We start from the raw sequence: 18702 nt of genomic DNA, 5'->3' as shown, positions 1-18702 counted from the left end.
ATTCGTGCGCTCAAAAGTAGCACCAACAGCAGAACATGTTTAGCTAATGTTTACAATAAAGCTTGATGTCGGGCTAGTTGGTGTAGCATTCTTTTGAGGGTAAGTTGCGCTTGTTAAGAACACTGAGACGGACACAAGAAAAAAACGTAGACTTTCACGAAAAGACGGCGCTTTTCGCAGTGTTCTTAACAAGCGCAACTTACCCTAAAGAATCATGTTTACAAGTTTTGTAAGTGCTACTGCAAGTGCAAATACACAGAAGCTCTGTAGTACGGACTGTTTTGGGCACACAAAGCACAGCTACATAAAGTAAATTCCAAGAAAGAGTGCTAGATCTACAGATGTTAATGGATAGGACCAAGGGTGAGCATGGATGATCCTTTGAAAGACTCCACAAGAACTGCAAGCACCAGAGAAAAAAAAAAGGAGACATGAAGGAGCAGACATCGTGTCCTCTATGGAGTAGACCTTTATGAGGAGATTCGATGATAAAATTGCTAAAAAATATGCTTGCAGTGTGAATTACTTGTGGCTCCCGTGTAAGAGCACAGGAAGTCCACCGATTTCTTTTCACAGAACATCTTTAATGTGTTCAAAACCAAATAGTCTGTAAGATAAGTCTTTAATAGAGTTACCTTTTCCCTTTGCCTACTAAGGAGAACTGGAGAAAAGGCAAGGTGAAATGTATGTTGGTTCAATCCATGGCCTTCCCTTCAAAAGCTTAGGTGCTGGGATTATGTTTACACTGCTCAGAAGCAAAAAAAAAAAAAAGGTTGTTGTGGCACAGTGCTCATTTAGCAAAGGCACCAGCTTCGAAATGTGAGTACAGGCATGCACAATGGGGTGAGGGAGACACCCATAAGGCTAAGTTAATGAGCGAATGAACTTACAACCAAGTAAAAAAATTATAAATTTAATTGTGATTATTTTCATCCGGAAACATGTTTTATTTTATGCGAGCTGTGAACCCACCACCATATCAACAGTTGTTTAGCTTTCTATAAGTTCAATGACTTTTTTTTTATTCACCCCAAAGGGCTAGGTACACAATTGCTTTATTGACTACCTAAAAAACTAAACGTCATCCAATTAGTACATATAAAGGTATCCACTGATACGAGGAATCACAAGTCAATGACAAAGCTGCACAGCAACACATTTACTTATCAGACAAAAACTCATCTCAGCAAGAGCAAGCAATGAAATACAGACGTAACACAGAAAAAATAGTTTTATTAGCTTAGCAAACACTTTAATTAGCAAAATATAACATACACTGGCACATAAAAATACTACTGCAGTAGTAAAACTTTTTCCATGTAATTTGTAACATGAAAACAAACGCCGACAAAATGAGCCCAAATGTTCTACACTGCACTGTGAGGCTCCCTTGATAATGGTAACATTAAAGCAACAACGTTTTATTTGTTTTCGCTCGGATTAGAGAAGTATTCTAGACAGTAGTGCAGCATGCACTTCTTGTGCTGACACTCTCCTGTCCCATCGCACGAAACTGGCCGCAACAGGCCAGGCGTGCATACACAAAAGGCCGTGAGCGTTAAAATGGGCTTGCAACAGAACTGCACACTGGAGTCGTTGCAGGCAGCACAGGTGGTGAGAGGAGCGCGTCACTTGAGGTCAGGCGTCGAGGCACCCAGATAAGACTGCAGGTCCTTCACGGTGGAGCGGAACAGCTTGGCCTTGGCCGTGGGCAGACCAAGGCGCCGGTACGCCTCGTAGCGGTGGCACCCACCGAATGAGTAGTAGTAGTTGCCACCTTCTTTTCCTGTCACCCAGAGCACATCGATGGGCGGCACCTTGTCCTTCTGGGACGGGTCCTGCAAGTGCATGAAAAAAATGGGTTAACCAAGGTACGTATTGCAGGGCAAAGATCCCGTGGGGCTGCGTTAAACTAAAGTCCTCATAAACATATGGTTACATAGGCGACACGGAGCTCTCGTGGGCAGGCATGCTATTATTGAAATGGCATTGATAGAGCCCGTCTCAGAGGATGGATCCCAAAGCTCCGTGACCAATCACAGCGGTGTAGTGGCTAAAGTACGGTGCAAATATATGCATCAAGTAACAGGCTCCATTCCTGGACTCCGAGCATGAATTTTTGATGGAGGCAAAATACAAAATCCCATAAGTGCAGAATTTCAGGGCGTGAAATGCATGACACACCGTTTTCAAGATGAATTTTACAAAAATTCTCTGGATGGCCACTGGTAGTGACATGATGTTTAGTATCAGCAGATTAACTTGGATATTCACCCACTTCTTTATGCTGCCGCACATTTTCATATGCATGCCACCGCTCCTGCACTGCTGCTGCGCTTGTTGCAGTGTGTGGGCGATTGCAACACTTGAGAGGGGAAGTCGTTACTTGGTGCAGCCAGCGGACTACCACTGGCTAGCGATCGTGTGGATATTAATTGACTTTATTCCATAACTGGTATGTGCTCTTGCCTCTCTTAAAAAATGCTTCTTCCCGTTCATCACAAGGCAATGAAAATCAACTTAACAATGCGTGGGTAACGAGCTAGTTGGCACTCCATGGTCCAGACTTTTAAGCGCGAAAAAATTAGGATGAAGGACGTGAAGGTCAGGTACAGGCGCTGTCTCTATCCTTCACGTCCTTCGTCCAAATTTTGTAGAGCTTAAAAGTCTTGATCAAAATTTAGCTCCTTGGCATGTTTATAAAAATGACAGTGACACCTCTTGGCCAATCCTGCAAAGACCTTCACACCAGCCACTCTTTTCTTGCCATTCACCCCTTAAAGGCCAACTGCACTCAAATTTCACCTCGACCAAATTTATTTTTAATGCGTAGTAAGTACCCCCAGATCAGCTGGGCCACAGGTGGTAGCACTGTGAAATGCCTCGTTAATCAGATAGAAGCGTTTAAAAAGGCTCCGCCGCAGACCACGCTGCACCTGCCGGCAGATGGCGTAACCAGCCATGACGCGCCTGTGACGTTCCAGCCGACGAGGGCTTCTTTCTCTGGCCAGCCACGCAGCTGGAGAACCGGTCGAGCTCCGCTATGCACGCTTCACCCATTGCTGCTTCGTGCGCGCGTAGAGTTTGCGCGCAGACTTGCTCCCGAGCTGGTGTCCGTACGGCCGCTTGCTGGACCGTTGCAACGTCACTGCAATGGCCGCACTCTCCTCGGTTTCGGTTTCAAAATCGCCGATTTTTGCTGACCGCTTGCAGCGTCCACGCGCGTATTTCAGCTGTTGTTTTTCTTGCATGTTGCTTTCTTTTTAAGAAGACTATACGGAAATAGGGTTTTAGAGAGGTCGAAATTTTGAGTGCAGTTGGCCTTTAAACTGGGCGTTTCCCTTTAGTTGAGCACATGAAAAGGATAATTTAGCGTCTTGATCATCGACAAACTTCCTGCTGATGGTGAAAAATAAAACGACAGGGTCGTCCTTTGAGTTTAACCTGTACTTCATGCAATAGTACTTTCATTTCTGCCATCAATGTTTATCTAAGTGTTCGTTACCTTATTGATTATTCTTTTGTCTGTCTAATTATTGCTGTTATTTTTCAGCCGCCTTCAAAAGCGCACGGTTACGCACATTTTCCCGCTGTGACAGTTACGCCCTTGACCTCATTCTTGGCGCCGGCCAACTTTTAACGGCGAGCTTCATACAACCACGACGCGAATCTTCAAGGTCAGGGCGCTGACGCGTAATAAACGATTCGTATACAACACACTACAGCAGCGATGCCAGAAGGTATTTCCGTATGTCTGGAGGGGAATTTGACGCGAAGGTCGAATCAGTGGAACGCAAAGCGAGTGCGTGCGTGTGTGCGAGCGGGTGCGTGGCCCCCGGGTGTACTTACTGACGTCATTTTCCCGCCCATGTCGAAACCCTTTAAAAACAGTCCAACTCATGGAAGGCAGCCCAGGCCTACACCCCCCATAGCGAGACTTTCTTCACGTTCGCTTGAAATAAGGGCAGTGCCCCTGAAACGCTTCACTTGGCTGCGACACGCACGTTGCGCCACGTACAGGGACCGTCGACCACACGAGCGGTGTCTCCATTCCATTGCGACACAAAGCCTCATTCCATCGCGTACAACGTCGCCGCAAAAGTAAGTTTTCCACAGTGAAGAGCGAAAATTCCACGCGCATGAGCTCGCACCGAATGCGACCAAGCGAAGGCGAGCGCCTATAAGGCGCCTGTACACAGGTGTACCGCGAGGCGGCATTGCTGCTAATGTTAGACCCTTCCCGAGAACGACTCCGACATGCGGGCGCTGCAAATCTGGAAGATCCCGCGTTGCGACTTGCCAGCGAGCGCCGAGAATATGCAGTTTTGTTACTCGTACCATAACCTCCTCTTCCACTCGTAGAAGATCCAGAACTTTCTCAAAAAGAGTGGGGTAAAATTATTAGAAGCCGTTCGAAATTTATATAGGCCGCGAATTTCAACAGTACAGTTTTCACACACGAGTTTATGGATATAATGGGGATTCTATCATGCCATTGAAAAAAAAGGGAGGGTGGGACGAGTCTTAAACTAACCTTTTAAAATTGTTCGCAACAATCGCGATGGCGACTTATAACTGACGTCCTCTCACTTAGTTCCTCCGTTTTGCAAGCTGCCATCTACGGTACGGACTGCTAACCGAACTAACGACCACACTGATGCATTCTTGTCCAAAGACTTCGCACGATACATCAAAGACCTGACAGCTATCTGCTCGGCCACAACGCTACGTGGCGCACTAAGCTGCGCCTTGTTAAGGTCTTGTAGGGGCCTTGCGTCTTGTTTTTCAGGATCGTTGAAATTTAAGAGCGAACTAGAGACGCGGACAAGAAAGGACCCACTAGCTCGACTCTCCATTTTACTTGTTTTTCAGGTCGAATCTTACAGAAGTAGGGAGAAAGAAACTAAACAGGAGAGATAGAGAAAAAAACAAACTGAAAAGGCGCCGCCAGACTAAACAGCAGGATGAATGATAACATAGCTCTCGGACACCTCATTCTGGATGCATACCGCAACCTGTTCAGGGTCTCGTTGTTTTGACGTTAAAGCGTTCGTTCGCGAGATACCGTACTGTCGTCCGAATTCTTCATTCGGAGCACGCACCGTATATAACTTGATGCCAAACACGGACAATGCAGCAGCCAGTGACGCATAGACCACGGGCACCGTTCTATGGAGGAAAGAATTCGAAGATGGAGTCACGCGACGAGTTCGATGTCTAGAAAAAAAAATTAATACCAAAGTTGGATCAAACGTCACTGTGCAGCCCTGCCACACACGCACAGGCATAGGCGGAAAGTTTTCATTTTACCGGAGGGAAAGGGTGGTGGGCTGATATATATATATATATATATATATATATATATATATATATATATATATATATATATATATATATATATAGCGAATCAGAATAGGAAATGAGGGGCTCGTAGAAATAACACAGAAATAAGGGTTGGCAGTCAAGAAAACCTCGGAAAGCAAAGGGGAGGTTGTGGTAGGTCATTGAACCAGATAAAGAATTTGGAAAGAAAGAAAGAAAGCGGAGAAAAAATGCCCGCCAGGTGGGATCCGAACCCACGACCTCCAGAATACCGGTCTGGTGCGATAACCACTACGCTACCGGCGCGGCGATTTTCCTCCCCGCTTTCTGGGGTATTTATGTCAATGTAAGCCGTAAAAGTGAAGTCTCTCACAAATGTACACGTACCCTTCCCACAGGCGCCACTTCCGGCAACCGCTGTCCGATCAAGGAGGCCCAGCATCACGATAATTTAGCACTGCAGCTGCTCTTTAAAACCACAAAACCAACCGCTTCGCAGAGCTATTAAATGCGAATGCATTTATTAGTCGGGGGTTGTCTTGCGTTCATCGAGCGGCGTGCGCCTGCATTCCTCCAGCGCGAGCGCACGTGAGCGCGCGCCTCGTAGTTCTGCCTTCGTCGTCGTCGTCGTCGTAAATGCGAATGCATTTCTTAGTCGGGGGTTGTCGTGCTCCGTCGGCGTGCGCCCGCAGGTGTTATCTCTCCGCGCTCAATGCCGAACGCATGCGCTTGAAGCGAGCTGTACTAGTTTGCTCGAAGCGGCAAGGACGGCGAGTACTGCGGTGTTAGTCTCGTGTCTAACGTGTATGGGAACTTGATATCGCACGCCGTTGCCACGTCTCCCGTTCGAGACACGTCTCCGTACAAGGATTTGTACACCCTTGCCTACACCGGAGACGGAGTCCTTGTGGTGACCGTGTACCTCGCGCCCAACCTCGCTCGAGACGCCGTTGCCGCGCAGCTGGACGCGGCTATGGAAAGTGTGCGTGTGCGCTCCAAACCCTCTGACCCCATAGTCTTGGTTGGCGACTTCAACGTTGACGTGCGCAAGAAGAGTGGCGAGTGGCTGGTCGAGTACATGCAGACCAGGCACTCTATGCATTGTCTCTCTGCCGGCTTCGACACGTGCCCCACTACCATTCACGGGAGTTGCATTGATCTGGTCTTTACGCGAAACTGTGACGCGCGTATGCTTCTCAAAGACCCTTTGACCGTGCACTTTAGCGATCACAAGGCAGTGATTGTGGCCGTCAGGTACAACGATAACACAAACAGGTGCTGATGAATAAATGATTACGTTCACACTCTCGTCATTAATTACGCCATTACTCGCAACACACTCATCGGTGCACCCAATGCGTTCGCATTTCTGCACGATTCCCTTCGGGGAGGTGCGGGGGAATTTTTTTTTGTTTTTATTTGGATGAAATAAGCCGACTTTGGCATCAAAATAACTGTTCACTGTGGCGTCGTTCGTTTTAAATGCAGAGCATTTCTTTAACCCACAATGTCACCCGTCCGTTGGCGATCGGCGTCCGCAGCCAGCCAGCACGTGCGCCCCTCCCCCGCTCCTCCTCGCTCTCAATAACAGGGGCGGGCGCGCATGCGCGTGCTCCGGCGCTGAAAGAGGCGTTGCAGCAGCAGGTGCTACCTCCTCTCCCTCTACTGCGCGCGCTACGAATATAAAGCGGGTATCGGCGCGGCTCACTCCATTCTACTCCTGCGCTCTGTTCTGCTTAAAGAAAAGAAAGAAAAGAATAATAATAAAGATCCAACCGATTGCCCCGCAGAGAGGGTGGGGTGCAAACGATGGCAATAAATAACACGTTCTCTCTCTCTCTCTCGTCTCGCAACCCAACTACCCAACCCCTACGACAACAACAACTACAACTACCACCGCCAACTACCACAACCTACGCCACGTGACCACCCCCAATGCTCTGCATTTACTCGTGTCCCTCGCGGGGGGGGGGGGGGGGGGGGCATGCGACGGAGGTTTTTTTGTTGTTGCCGGTGGCAGATATGTCGGCAGCATGGTGGAGGTTTTTTTGTTGTTGCCGGTGGCAGATATGTCGGCAGCATGGTGGGAGGAAATACGACAACACAGTGAGGTCTATAGACACTGTGGAGATCGCTGGGGCTAACCCACGCAGTGTTTGAAGTGGCGGTTGCGTTGACTTCATGACCATTTCAATTTGTAGTGCAGGTTCAATGGCGGAGGAACTGCCATCAGTTTCTCTTAGCACTCAGGCAGGTGGCCACAGCTACAAGTTATCGAGCACGATTACCAAGTGGTGTTACGATTTGATAAGACAGTTTAAAAATCTAGCCCCGGCATGCGCCTTATGTAGCCCTTTCACCGATGATGCATGCGAGCTGCGAGAGGAGAACTCGCAGAACGCATGATCACGAAATCTGTGGTTACTGCAGCCAAACCCCGCTACGCAAGATCCCGACAGCTTTCCGGCAGGGATCAAATATTAATTCCCTCCTCCTCTAAATTGATAAATTGCCAGCCCAGCCTACAGTAAAGGACAGCGCTCCCAGGCATGGAACCCATTAATTTTTCTCTTTAATAATAAAATTCCCACTACTAGGAGGGTTCAGTTGAGCTTCGAAAAGTACATGCTTCCAAAATTAGTTTTTTTTAATACTTTAGTAATGGAAAACTCATCCGGTCGATGGCTACGGAGCACACCCAGGTCGAGCAAGAGGCCACGCGGCGGGCAGCAGTGTTGGGGGTTTGTTGAGAAGTTCCGAAGCAGTGTTTGTTCAGAAACGATGGGAGGATACGCACGAAGAACTATCGACGCATTTATTGACCACTTCATCGCGCTTAGAGGCAATGAAAACCGGCTTTGTACGCTTGTCATATAGGTCGCAAAATAAAACTGGCGTCATTTGAGGTCGCAGAATTTTAGGCTTAATGAACTAAAGACGATTGGGGACATTTGGCACAGATTTCAGGCCAACTTATGAAACTTGGGTCAAACACACAAAAAAAGTCGTGACCTTTCCCTACCTCTCCTGGCGACGGCTAAAGAGTAGACAAACAGCAAGTTTGGAAACAAAGGAGGAAGGGTAGGCGAAAACGGTTGTCCCACTAACGATCCCCACGTGGTCGAAAATAGTCCGCAGCCCCCCATTACGGCGCGCCTTATAGCCCAGGTGTAGCTTCGGAAAGTTAAACCCCATCATTTGAATTTGAGAACTGTTTTAACGGTTTTTATCGAAGAAGTACGCGCCGAGGCGCGCCGGCATCGAAAGTCGGTTCGTGCGCGCGGGTTTGAAAAGGTATTAGAGAGTTTTAGCGCTCCCTATGTTCCGTGTTGTACGTAGTTACCGTGTTGACCGGGACCCGTCTGGGCACTTGGGCATTCGTCGCGGTAGGAGGGATTAGTTCAGCGGGCCGGCCCTCGCCATGCCCGTGCGTTCGTCCAATTTCTAGGTGGCTTTGGTTCGTCACGGTTGGGTGCGCCTCCTCGCCCTTCCGCGCGCGCAGGCGCAGTCGGGTCCCGGTCAACACGGTAACTACGTAAACGACGGAACAGACGTTCTGCATAGCGGGTACCGTCCGCTAAGCTACGGCGACGGGTAGCGGGGCCCGACTGGGCAGGTGAAAATTCGTTGCGGTAGGGTGGATTAGTTCCGTGGGCCGGCATTCGCCATGCCCGCGCATTCGCTCCGCTGAGGGGCAACCTCCTCGCCCTCCCCGCGCGCGCCTGCGCAGTCAGGTTCCGGTAACTCGCCGCCGTAGCGTGGGCCTCCGGTAGCCGCTATGCTAAAACTCTCTAGTAAAGAGTTTTAGCAGTCCGTCGTGTACGTAATTACCGTGTTGACCGGGAACTGACTGCGCCTGCGCGCGCAGAAGGGCGAGGCGCACCCCACCGTGACGAATGCGCGGACATGGCGAAGGCCGGCCCACGAACTAATCTCCCTACCGCGACGAATGCGCAAGTACCCAAACGGGTCCCGGTCAGGAGCATACGGAGTGCTAAAACTCTCCTAAAGACAAAATGCAGAGACCACATACAAACATATGGCTGCTATACAAACACTACCTTTTGCGCAGTGCTTGCCGAAAATGTGGCTCCGTTTTGTAAATTTGTGAATACCAATTCGGCTGTGTTTTAACAGGTTTTCTCAACTTTCTCGCAGTTCTCCAACTTACGTCCAAAACAGAGTGTGCCTAGAACACGGGCCGGCACTTACACGCTCATCAGAAAAGAACAGAAATGCGATAACATCACCCGCGACTGCTCGCGACGCAGCAATCTGCTCAAGATCAAGTCCCTGACAGTGCGGTCTTTTCACAAGCCTTCATTTCGCGATATGTGAATTCGTCCGGACCCTATATCTCTGTGGTGATGACTCGCCGAAAGAAAAGGTTTAACGAGCCGGTGGTTCTGCTGGTCAGCCACTTAAAAAAAAAAAAAAAAAAAAAAACGCCGGGAACCCTGGTAGGCCAAAAAATTGCAGCCATACAAATCGCAGCATTTTATTTGGAGTCCGCGGCGTTATCGGCGAGATAGCACGACCGTAGAGCGACAGTGAACACCGGGCGGTAAGTTGCGGCATGAGTTACAATGAAGACAGCTGCCCTCAAAATTCTTCTTCAGAATCCCCCTGCCCACCCCGTGATGCTGCTGTGGACTCCGGCCCACACCGGCGTAGGTTGTAATGAGACGGCACACCAACACGCCCGAGCTTTGATATCCCGGGCTCCCGTTTCTTTTACGCCTACACACGGCATCCCCGAAATGTCCCACGCGTACCTACTTACGTACAGGGACATAACTCAACATTACCGCCTCCTCCGCAGGAACCTATCTCCCCCGCACCCTTCACTTACTCCGCCGGCAGCGCACATGTGGCGGCTCTTACAAACCCACACTCTCCCACACCGCACTCTCCTTGTGCACACTCACCCACACCAATTCACCTCCCCTCACTGCCCCTCATGTGGCGCGCTGGACACTCTCTTCCACTCGCTCTGTGAGTGTCCGCGCGACCCCTTCCCCCTTTCCCCTCCCCTTCTCACTGGGAGCAGGCTCTGGGGAGCTCTGACCTCGCAACGCAAGAAGCCGTCACGGACAGAGCCCTGGACGTCGCGGGGGTCCTTTGGGCCTCCGCCACCCCCCTACCCTGAATCCAGTGTAAAATAAAGTGGCACTACTACTACTACTACAATGAAGATTGCGTTTGATATTCTTTGGTTCCTTATCAAGCTGGCAGTGTTTTTGTATACTTGATACAACAGGGCAGCCGTCCAATTCAATCATTGGCACAGAAATGTGCATCATTGCCGTTTGCCGATGGTGACTCCGGGCGACCCTTGTAAGCGTTGTTCGTGCGCAGAAGCAGCATAAATAATTAAGCATGCGGCCGGAGAGCGGGCTAACAACAGAGGGTCATCTTTGCGCTGCATCGATTCGTCGTAAGCAGAATCACGCTAGACTGTATGTTGTGGCGTTCCATATATATTACTCTTGCTCATTCTTTGGTGCTTCTGAAGTCGTCGTCGTTCAGTGGCGTCTTACATCTGCTGGGTTAGTACAATAATTTAAGTGGGTCTTCATAATGTCAGAATAAACGTTCAATGATAGGGAATAAGTGATCGCCATGTATGCGGTGGCGTGCGATTATCTGCGCCGTCTATTGCGGCCGCGCACGGGTGTTTAAATTCCGCGCGTGCACGCATGCCTCCTGCATAGTAGTACAGGCATAAGACAGACGTCGCTGCGAAAGAAAAGATGCCTCTGGGGAGAGCGAAGAAGGGAAGAGCCATGTACAGAGGCACAGCGACGAGAGGGCGAACGAAGGAGGAAGAGAGCAAAGGGAAAGCTGGGCGGCCGGCGGCGCTTGGACATTATCGGCCCGAGCAAAAGATTTTTTCTGGGCCACAGTCGGCGCTCCTCTTTATAGACAACACAACGCTGGACTAGCAACTGAAATTTAATAGAAGAAACGTCTCGTCTCTCCTCGTGTTTTGCGTCCTTTTTCGCTGGTTTCCGTTCCTTCGATATGTACCAACTGGCCCAGCAAGCTGCACTTCTAACCCTGGTCAATTTATGTACTGTCGAATTCTATTGAGGTGGGAAAAGGAGGTGGGGAGCAGGGTGGTGAGGTGTGCTAGGAAGGCCAAAGCGCAGAGTTATCAGAAGAAGGCAGAAAAATTCGCATTGCTTCCATAAAGTATTGCAATATATTCTGGGCACACTTGGGAACATTTTGAGAGGAATGCCTGAATACAAAAAATAGACGTAACAAGCAATCATCCTGACGATAGAAGGCTTTGAGGGAAAAAAAAAAATTTATTTCTGTCCATCGCCTATGCGCGACCTAATCCGACGAAATGTCCTCAATGAAATGTCCTTTGACCAAATGGTATTCAATACAACAGTGTTCGATGAAACGGTTTCTATGAAATGGCATTCAATGTAACGGCATTCGATGAATTGCCGCAACCTCTTTTTATGATGTAATGAAAGCATTGTGCCCAATTGCCAAAAGCAGTCTCTCATTTTCATCTCCATCATTCTTTTCCTTTTGCAACAGTATTCCGTATACCGGAAGACTTCTTATAAAGTGGGGTTCAATACACCACTGTGGGTACGTGCTCCCGTGTACTGCCTTACTAGACTGACAGCAACATCTGTCGCTTGTGCTGCGATAGCAACATGCGCTGGAGTTTACGGGTTTAGGCTTAACGTTACACTTTGAAGTCTTGCGAAGTCAAACGATACCCGCAGCTTTGGGTATGAGTACAAGCCCCATTTCCAATGGGTAACAGTTGACAGCATTAAATGTCAAACTGTGGTGTTAGGCCGAACGTCCAATGTTTAGTTTTAATGCTATGTAACCTCGACCCTAACGACTCGCCAAGCAACGTCACATACTGTACTTGAACCTGCGGCTACCAGTTGACGACACTGCACCTAAAACACGCCGGGTCATCGCATACCTTGTGTCGCCACTACCTCTCTGTGCATCAACCTGCGTTACCATTTCCATTGGCCACCAACAGCGATTTATCTTATGCATTTCTGGCATGGCACCTCTTTCATTCAATAAGCCACGTAATGCTCTCGCATTAAATGTTAGGGGTTTTACAAACCGTAACTAAAACCATTAAAGCTATAAGGCACGCCATGTAGCAAAGGCCTACAGATTTATCTGGACCACCTGGGGATCTTTATTATGTGCTTAAGTTTATAGTACGTTGTAGCTAGTTACTAGCTGGATATTAGATATAACATACAGATTTGATTGATTGTAGGTTTAATGCGCCGACGCAATGCAAACGACGAGGCGTGCCGCAGTGGAGGGCTCCGGATTAATTTTGACCACCTGGAGATCTTTAACGTGCACCGAAATCTCGTACACACGGGCGTTTTTGCTTTTCGAACGCACAGATGAAGCATTGGCGACTCCCGAACCAATTTCCACTGACTTCTGACGGCACAGAATATTGTTGGTGTCATTGGCGGCCACTGACCAAAGCCCCACCAAGACACATGACTGGGCAATTGTAGTGAGGCCTCTAGTTCTGTTTTATCGTGTCACTTGAATGCTAATGTGCAATAACACACTGATAACTGTTTTTAGCGCTGGCATTTACTGTGCCACTGTAGCGCAAAATTTGGAACTTTTTCAATATTTCTTGCATTTTTTCGGTTAAAAAAAAAAGCAGTTTTCGTGGCTGGAATAGAGCTGACTGCGTTACCAAGGGCTGGTGCTTTCAAACTGAACCAGGCTGCATTTTGTCTCCATGGCCCCTTTTAGGCGGGCACATTCGTTCCCCAGCCAATAGAGGCAAAAGGTCTTGTAGAGCAAATCAGACACAACAGTGTGAAAGAAGTACCATGGCCCCTCGTAATGGACTACTTTGCACTACTTTTACTCTTGAGTAGATACCAGTAGGGCCAGCCGCAGCTGCAACCACATAAAGAGGCTTACTAAGATCTGAATACAAGGAACACAGAAAATAAATTTGCTGCTAACGGCAGCTACAGTAACCCCTACAACCATGTCTGCATTTTTCTTAGTTAAATTACAGAAGATCTGGGATCACTGTCTTACTTTGCAAGTGTGTTCGCTGAGGTAGCTAGGCTCTCGGACCTCTCGTAACTGGCACTGAATTTGCCATTTCCGAAGACAGTTTCACTGTAGATTTTAAGTCATCCCCTTGCCAACAAGTGCATTATCGCAGCCTTAATGCCAACAAACACACCAGTTATACAAACTCAAACAGCAAACAGAACTGCTTCAACTTGATTAGTCGCCACTGACCTCCATGAGGTTGAGGTTACTGAGAGCTCCGTTGACAACGGAGCGCTCCGTTGGAGAGCTCCGTCAGTGTTCATGTTCAGCACATAAGGCTTTTTCAGCTACAAGATGACTGCGCGTGGACACATCCGAGAATGCATTGAGCAGTGCTCGAACACCACTGTTGAGCCAAAGCGTAGTAGGAGCCCAGCAGTGAAGCTAGTCAGGTCGGGAAACAAAAAAGTGGAAAAGGCTTTATTTGCGTGCTGCCTGGATTGGGCAATCAAAGCTGGCCTGCACGATGCATGAGGTGTGAGGAGGAGCGAGACTCGAAGCACGAGGTGCTTGCTCAGCCCCTCCCTTGCCTCATGTCAGTGGTGTCCTATGAACACTGGATACGGTCCCAAACTGACACCAAACAGGCACTCAGCTAACAATGATGTTTTACCTGCAAGGCTTCCATAGTGAGCCACACTTAACCCCTCCAAACCTTCCCTTTCCCAACCAGGCCTTGCGCCAACCCATTTAATTAATTAACCCACTACTACTATATATATTGCAACAAGCTACTTTCCCATCGTGTTCATGCTCCTGAGAAACATGATTGGGGTTTCTACACCATTGTCAACACAGCCATCACAACATCGCAATCATCCTCATGGAGAGCACCCATTAGTGCCTAATAGTGATTTTGAAGAGGGCAGTGCCTTGGTTTTATAATGAACCAAGTAAAAGTGGCATCAGTGGAGCAGGTGCTCACACAATGGAACGCAAACATATATCAACCACTCAAAACAATGATTTCTATACTTCTATCACAATAAAAGAAAAAGAATATGAATTTCACAGTAGTGTAGCATGCTGCTCAGAGGTTGAATGTGCATGTACAGCCACTTCCAAATGGAGATAAGCGCCCAAGTGCCGCATGTAAATGTAAATGAAGTTTTACATACGCGGGCCATTCGAAATTCGTGCTTGCATGCGCATGAGTGTGAAGCCCATTTTTTCTTTTACCCTTGAGACTGAATTTCCATGCGAGCAATCGTCGATTTTTCCACAGATATAGCAAGATAAGGATACCCAAAGTAACGTCGTTCGAACATGGTGATGATGCACAGGTCTAGGAATCTGAAGAAAAGACTTACTGGAAATTAATAAACTTATTCATAAAAGAAGAGGACGTAAGTGCCACGCCTGAAAAGGGACAATTAAAGAATAAGGTGGGGGGGGTGGTATTTATACAATCAAAACATCACGCGTACTTAATCAAAAAACTCTTGTCAGTGTTTTATGCATGCACCATTGAGCCTATATCTTCTTCACACACAATTTTCCCCTTCCTTACATGCAGTAGCCGTTTCTAGTGAGCGTGAGTGCTCGCTCCTTCCCGTCCTTATCAGCAATTAGGTCAGTCTTCACGATTCCAACTTTGAGGTACCTCCCCGGCTTTGCCTTGTCACTTTTCACTTAGTCAGCCTCTATTCCTCCTCCCCATTACTTGCGACCTTCTATAATGCTGCTGCATCACCTACTGTTGCTCCTCATCCACATCTGCCCTTGCGCATGCCTGTAGGCAAGAAGCATGAAGCTACTAACGCTGTAATTTGTTGCAAAAATTCTGTGTGATGCGGCAAATTTGAGGCATATGTAACGGGTGGGGGAATGAGCTAATGCCAGGCAAACAAAATACCGATACCTTCGTATACAGCCTCGTGTAGCGTGAAGTAAGTGAAGCGTTATTTTTCCTGCTGTCAGCATTGTCTGAACGTTAGCATAGCCAAAAATAGCAGACGCAGGCATCACCCGGCAAAACAAGGCACTCCAGATATGTGCCCAATCAGCGCCCCTCGAGATTCAGGATAGCACATATTACCAGAGAACAGATAACTTCTGCCCCCAGCGGATGTTAGACTGCACACAAACATGACGAACACCGCTTGTGCTATCTTGTATATACCATGAAACAAGTCACTGACCTTTCTAAAATGCACCAATGACAGGGTTCCAAAAGAAAATAACCAGTTGACATATGCAGCAAGTCATCAAATATGAACTGCGCAGAGAAACCGCAACCGGCAAAACACTGTGCCAAACAAAGGCCCGAAAGGAATTTTAACAACTTTGCCCGCTTTACTGTAACTTATGCTGAAACGAGATATCATGTGTGGCCTGCCTTTGATGTCTTTGCGGCCCCACCCACCTAATCTTTTGGCACTGCCGTGCTGATACACACGACTTTTGTCACAGCATCACCTCATTTCTTCAGTTCACTCCCTGGCTTTCTGCTGTGCATAAAGTCCATTTTATCATTAAAACAGCACTTTTTCTGGTATCAAAGCAGAAATAGCAATGATGTAAGCAGGGCATCAATGCTACCAAGCCTTTGATGTTGTTTATAACCAGTAAAAGGTGTCCCTTTAGGCGACGTTCCTGCACTGTTATATTTTGTTCCAGTGTTTGTCGTGCTCTGCTTCTGAGCCGGGACAGCTGTCCTTTGCGCAGCAAATTTCTGACCTTGTATTATTGAAGCTATAGTTTCAAGGAGTGTTACCGTAACCAAGCATGCCACGCAACAAAGAAGCTCTCATTTTACTCCTATCTTCGACTATGGTCACTAAGACTGTGGATGAATAGCAGAACCTACACCAGACACGCTTGGTTGCCGACTCAAAAAGCCACAGCACCTCTCCAGTAGAAAGAGCCGCTAACGTGCCAGCCCTTACAACCAACGTAACTCAGTTGCACTTTTAAGCTAGACATTTACGACAGGGATATTGTCTTTTGTCTATTATGGAATAACCTGAACTTTAGAACAAACTACAAGGGTAAGTTCTGTGCATCAGCACAGAACAAGGTAAATAACAGGCCGTGAAAGTATTACAGACAGCTAGTAATGCGCAATGCTCTAAGCATATCATAAAGGTTCAGTTTATATCTGAGGTACACTGACAAAAATTTACTGGTGCCTTCAAACCTTCAACAAGACCTAGTTTGCCAACTGAGAACCCCAAAATCATAAAGAGAACACACATTGTGCCATTTTTTTTTGCCAGAGCTTCACAAACAGTTGGGCTACGTGCAGTTTTTTTATATTTTTGTATGTTCTCCTCTTCCTTCTTCCATCACAAAACTGAACCTTGTGCGGTCCGTTATCGGGCCCTGCCCAACACGGCCGTAACGGTCCGCTGTCGGGGTATGCCCGACTTGGGTATTCAAGGTTAAATTTCACGGTTTTTCTTACTTTTTTACAAGAGGGTAAAAGGTCTGGCCGTTCCAGTCCAGACTGTTACCCACTTTCTGGGCCGGAACGGCCGGAAAGTGGGTAAATGATCCGGACTGAAAAAGGTCAACTGCTGTATCACATCTTTTGCTGTAATTGCTGTATCTTTCTCTTTCGTCCTCACTCCTGCGCTGTTTTCCCCGACATGACAGTTTAACTTCACTTGCAAGAGGCGTGTGTCCTATGATTTCACTTTCTTAACTGCTTCCAAGCCCAGCTGTCCCTTATCTTGGAAATGTGACAGCTGCATCCACGCGGTTGTACCGCACAATGCCAGGATTTTCTTCTGGACAGTTGTGGAATATTGTTTTGCCAGCGTCTGTTATAGAAATTTGAGCAAAACAGGAATAGTGCTGTTGTACTCTGGCGGCTTAAAATTTACCAGATTCCAAACCTGTTCTACCTAAGCATGGTAACAATGTTACTTTGCATTATACCTAAACAACTGCCTGTCTGTTGCAAGTGAGTCCCTAATCAAAGCGACTACCGACTAATTTATTTCAGCAAACAAAAATAGGAACACAGCAGGTACCTGTGTACTACACTCACCAATACATAGGGTCTATTCGTTTCACCTGCACCGCGTGAACCAGTTCAGGCGGTGCCGCACTTCGCCGTTCGTTTCAGCGGTGCACCTCTTGGCACCTGAACGGCGCCGTTCGATTCACCAGTGGTGCCACCGGGTGCAGGACGGGTTCATGGCTTTGCCTGCACTCCCTGCCGAGGAGGTGCAGAAGCAGACGAGAAATGTGCAGGTCTGGTTCCGCCGATGGCGGAACCAGCTTTGCCCCGCTGTGAACTGTTTCAAGAGGTGCAGGCTGAATCGAGTAGACCCATAGTTCGCCCTTTCTGTAAAAAATTCTAGGAATATTCAGACAATAATGATAACACAGCGCCTTACAAATGTGTCTTGAAATCAGCTCAGCTCTTGAAACCAAGCAGCTCAGGGTTGGCACTCACTGGAGCACCGGTTTACAGTCCTCCAAATGCTGGCCCTCGAAATAACCACCCACTAATGTTTATGACAACTATTAAATTGAGACTTACACATCTTACAGTTCTCTCTCCTTCAAATTAGCCCCAAATTTTGACAAGGCTCAGTTTGTGATGAAGGGTACGATTACTATTGTGCATGTGTATTTTCTTACAGCCGCATTATCTTGGTGCAACACTGGGGCGTGTAAGAAGCTTTTCCCGCTTTCGTACTGTGCAGGTGGACCATCCAGCATGGCATTTTCCAATGAACATATCCAAACTGCCACTGCTTTCATGAACTGAGCTTGGCGCACTGTGTGACGGGCGACGCGAATCAACGCACCTTGAGCGTTTCCATAAGACCAGCAACTTTGGCCTCGTCCAGGACAGGGGAGAGCGGTCTGATGAGGACGTCCACGGGGATGTCGTGCACCTCGGTGATGTGCGCCGAGTGCACGCTGAAGTCTTCCGCCCTGCCCGTTGACATGGTCTCGGCCACACTACCTGTCGAGTTTTGTTCAGAGTCCTGCGACGTGCACTGCGCTCGATGGCTCAGCCAGCTGTGACTGGTCGCGGAGCCTCCCAGCAGCAGCAATCGAAGCACGGCGCCACACGTCAGTGCACCCAGCAGTGAGGGAGCCGCGACGGCGCCGCTTGGGATAAACATACCGGGACAGGTTCTCTCGCTTGTTGTCTTTTGCCTTATCGCAATCTGGGCCGCCGTGGCCGTGGCCGGGCTTCCCCGGCACACACGGCCTCGACAGCCAGCCAAACAGGAAAACGGCCGCACCTCCGTCCGGCACCTTTCAGCCAATCTTCCAGGATCGGACACGTGGGAGGCTGGGAGGCTGTTTACG

The 18702-nt window shown here is 48.2% G+C and overlaps 1 protein-coding gene across 1 annotated transcript; it reads right to left on the bottom strand.

The window, feature by feature from the left end:
- Positions 1 to 1213: 1213 nt before the first annotated feature.
- On the bottom strand, positions 1214 to 18685 carry LOC144147336 (sulfiredoxin-1-like). The gene is made up of 2 exons (XM_077679457.1): positions 18189 to 18685; positions 1214 to 1838 (listed from the first exon to the last, which is right to left on the bottom strand). The coding sequence occupies exons 1-2, from the start codon at positions 18510 to 18512 to the stop codon at positions 1629 to 1631; spliced, it is 534 nt and encodes a 177-aa protein (XP_077535583.1). The 5' UTR covers positions 18513 to 18685; the 3' UTR covers positions 1214 to 1628.
- Between the last annotated feature and the right edge of the window lie 17 nt (positions 18686 to 18702).

Source organism: Haemaphysalis longicornis, unplaced genomic scaffold, assembly GCF_048455015.1.
Source record: "Haemaphysalis longicornis isolate Haplotype H1 unplaced genomic scaffold, Haemaphysalis longicornis Haplotype H1 scaffold_1, whole genome shotgun sequence".
NCBI lineage: Eukaryota > Metazoa > Arthropoda > Arachnida > Ixodida > Ixodidae > Haemaphysalis > Haemaphysalis longicornis.
The sequence above is the reverse complement of the archived record's forward strand: the minus strand, read 5'-3'. Positions and strand labels throughout refer to the sequence as shown.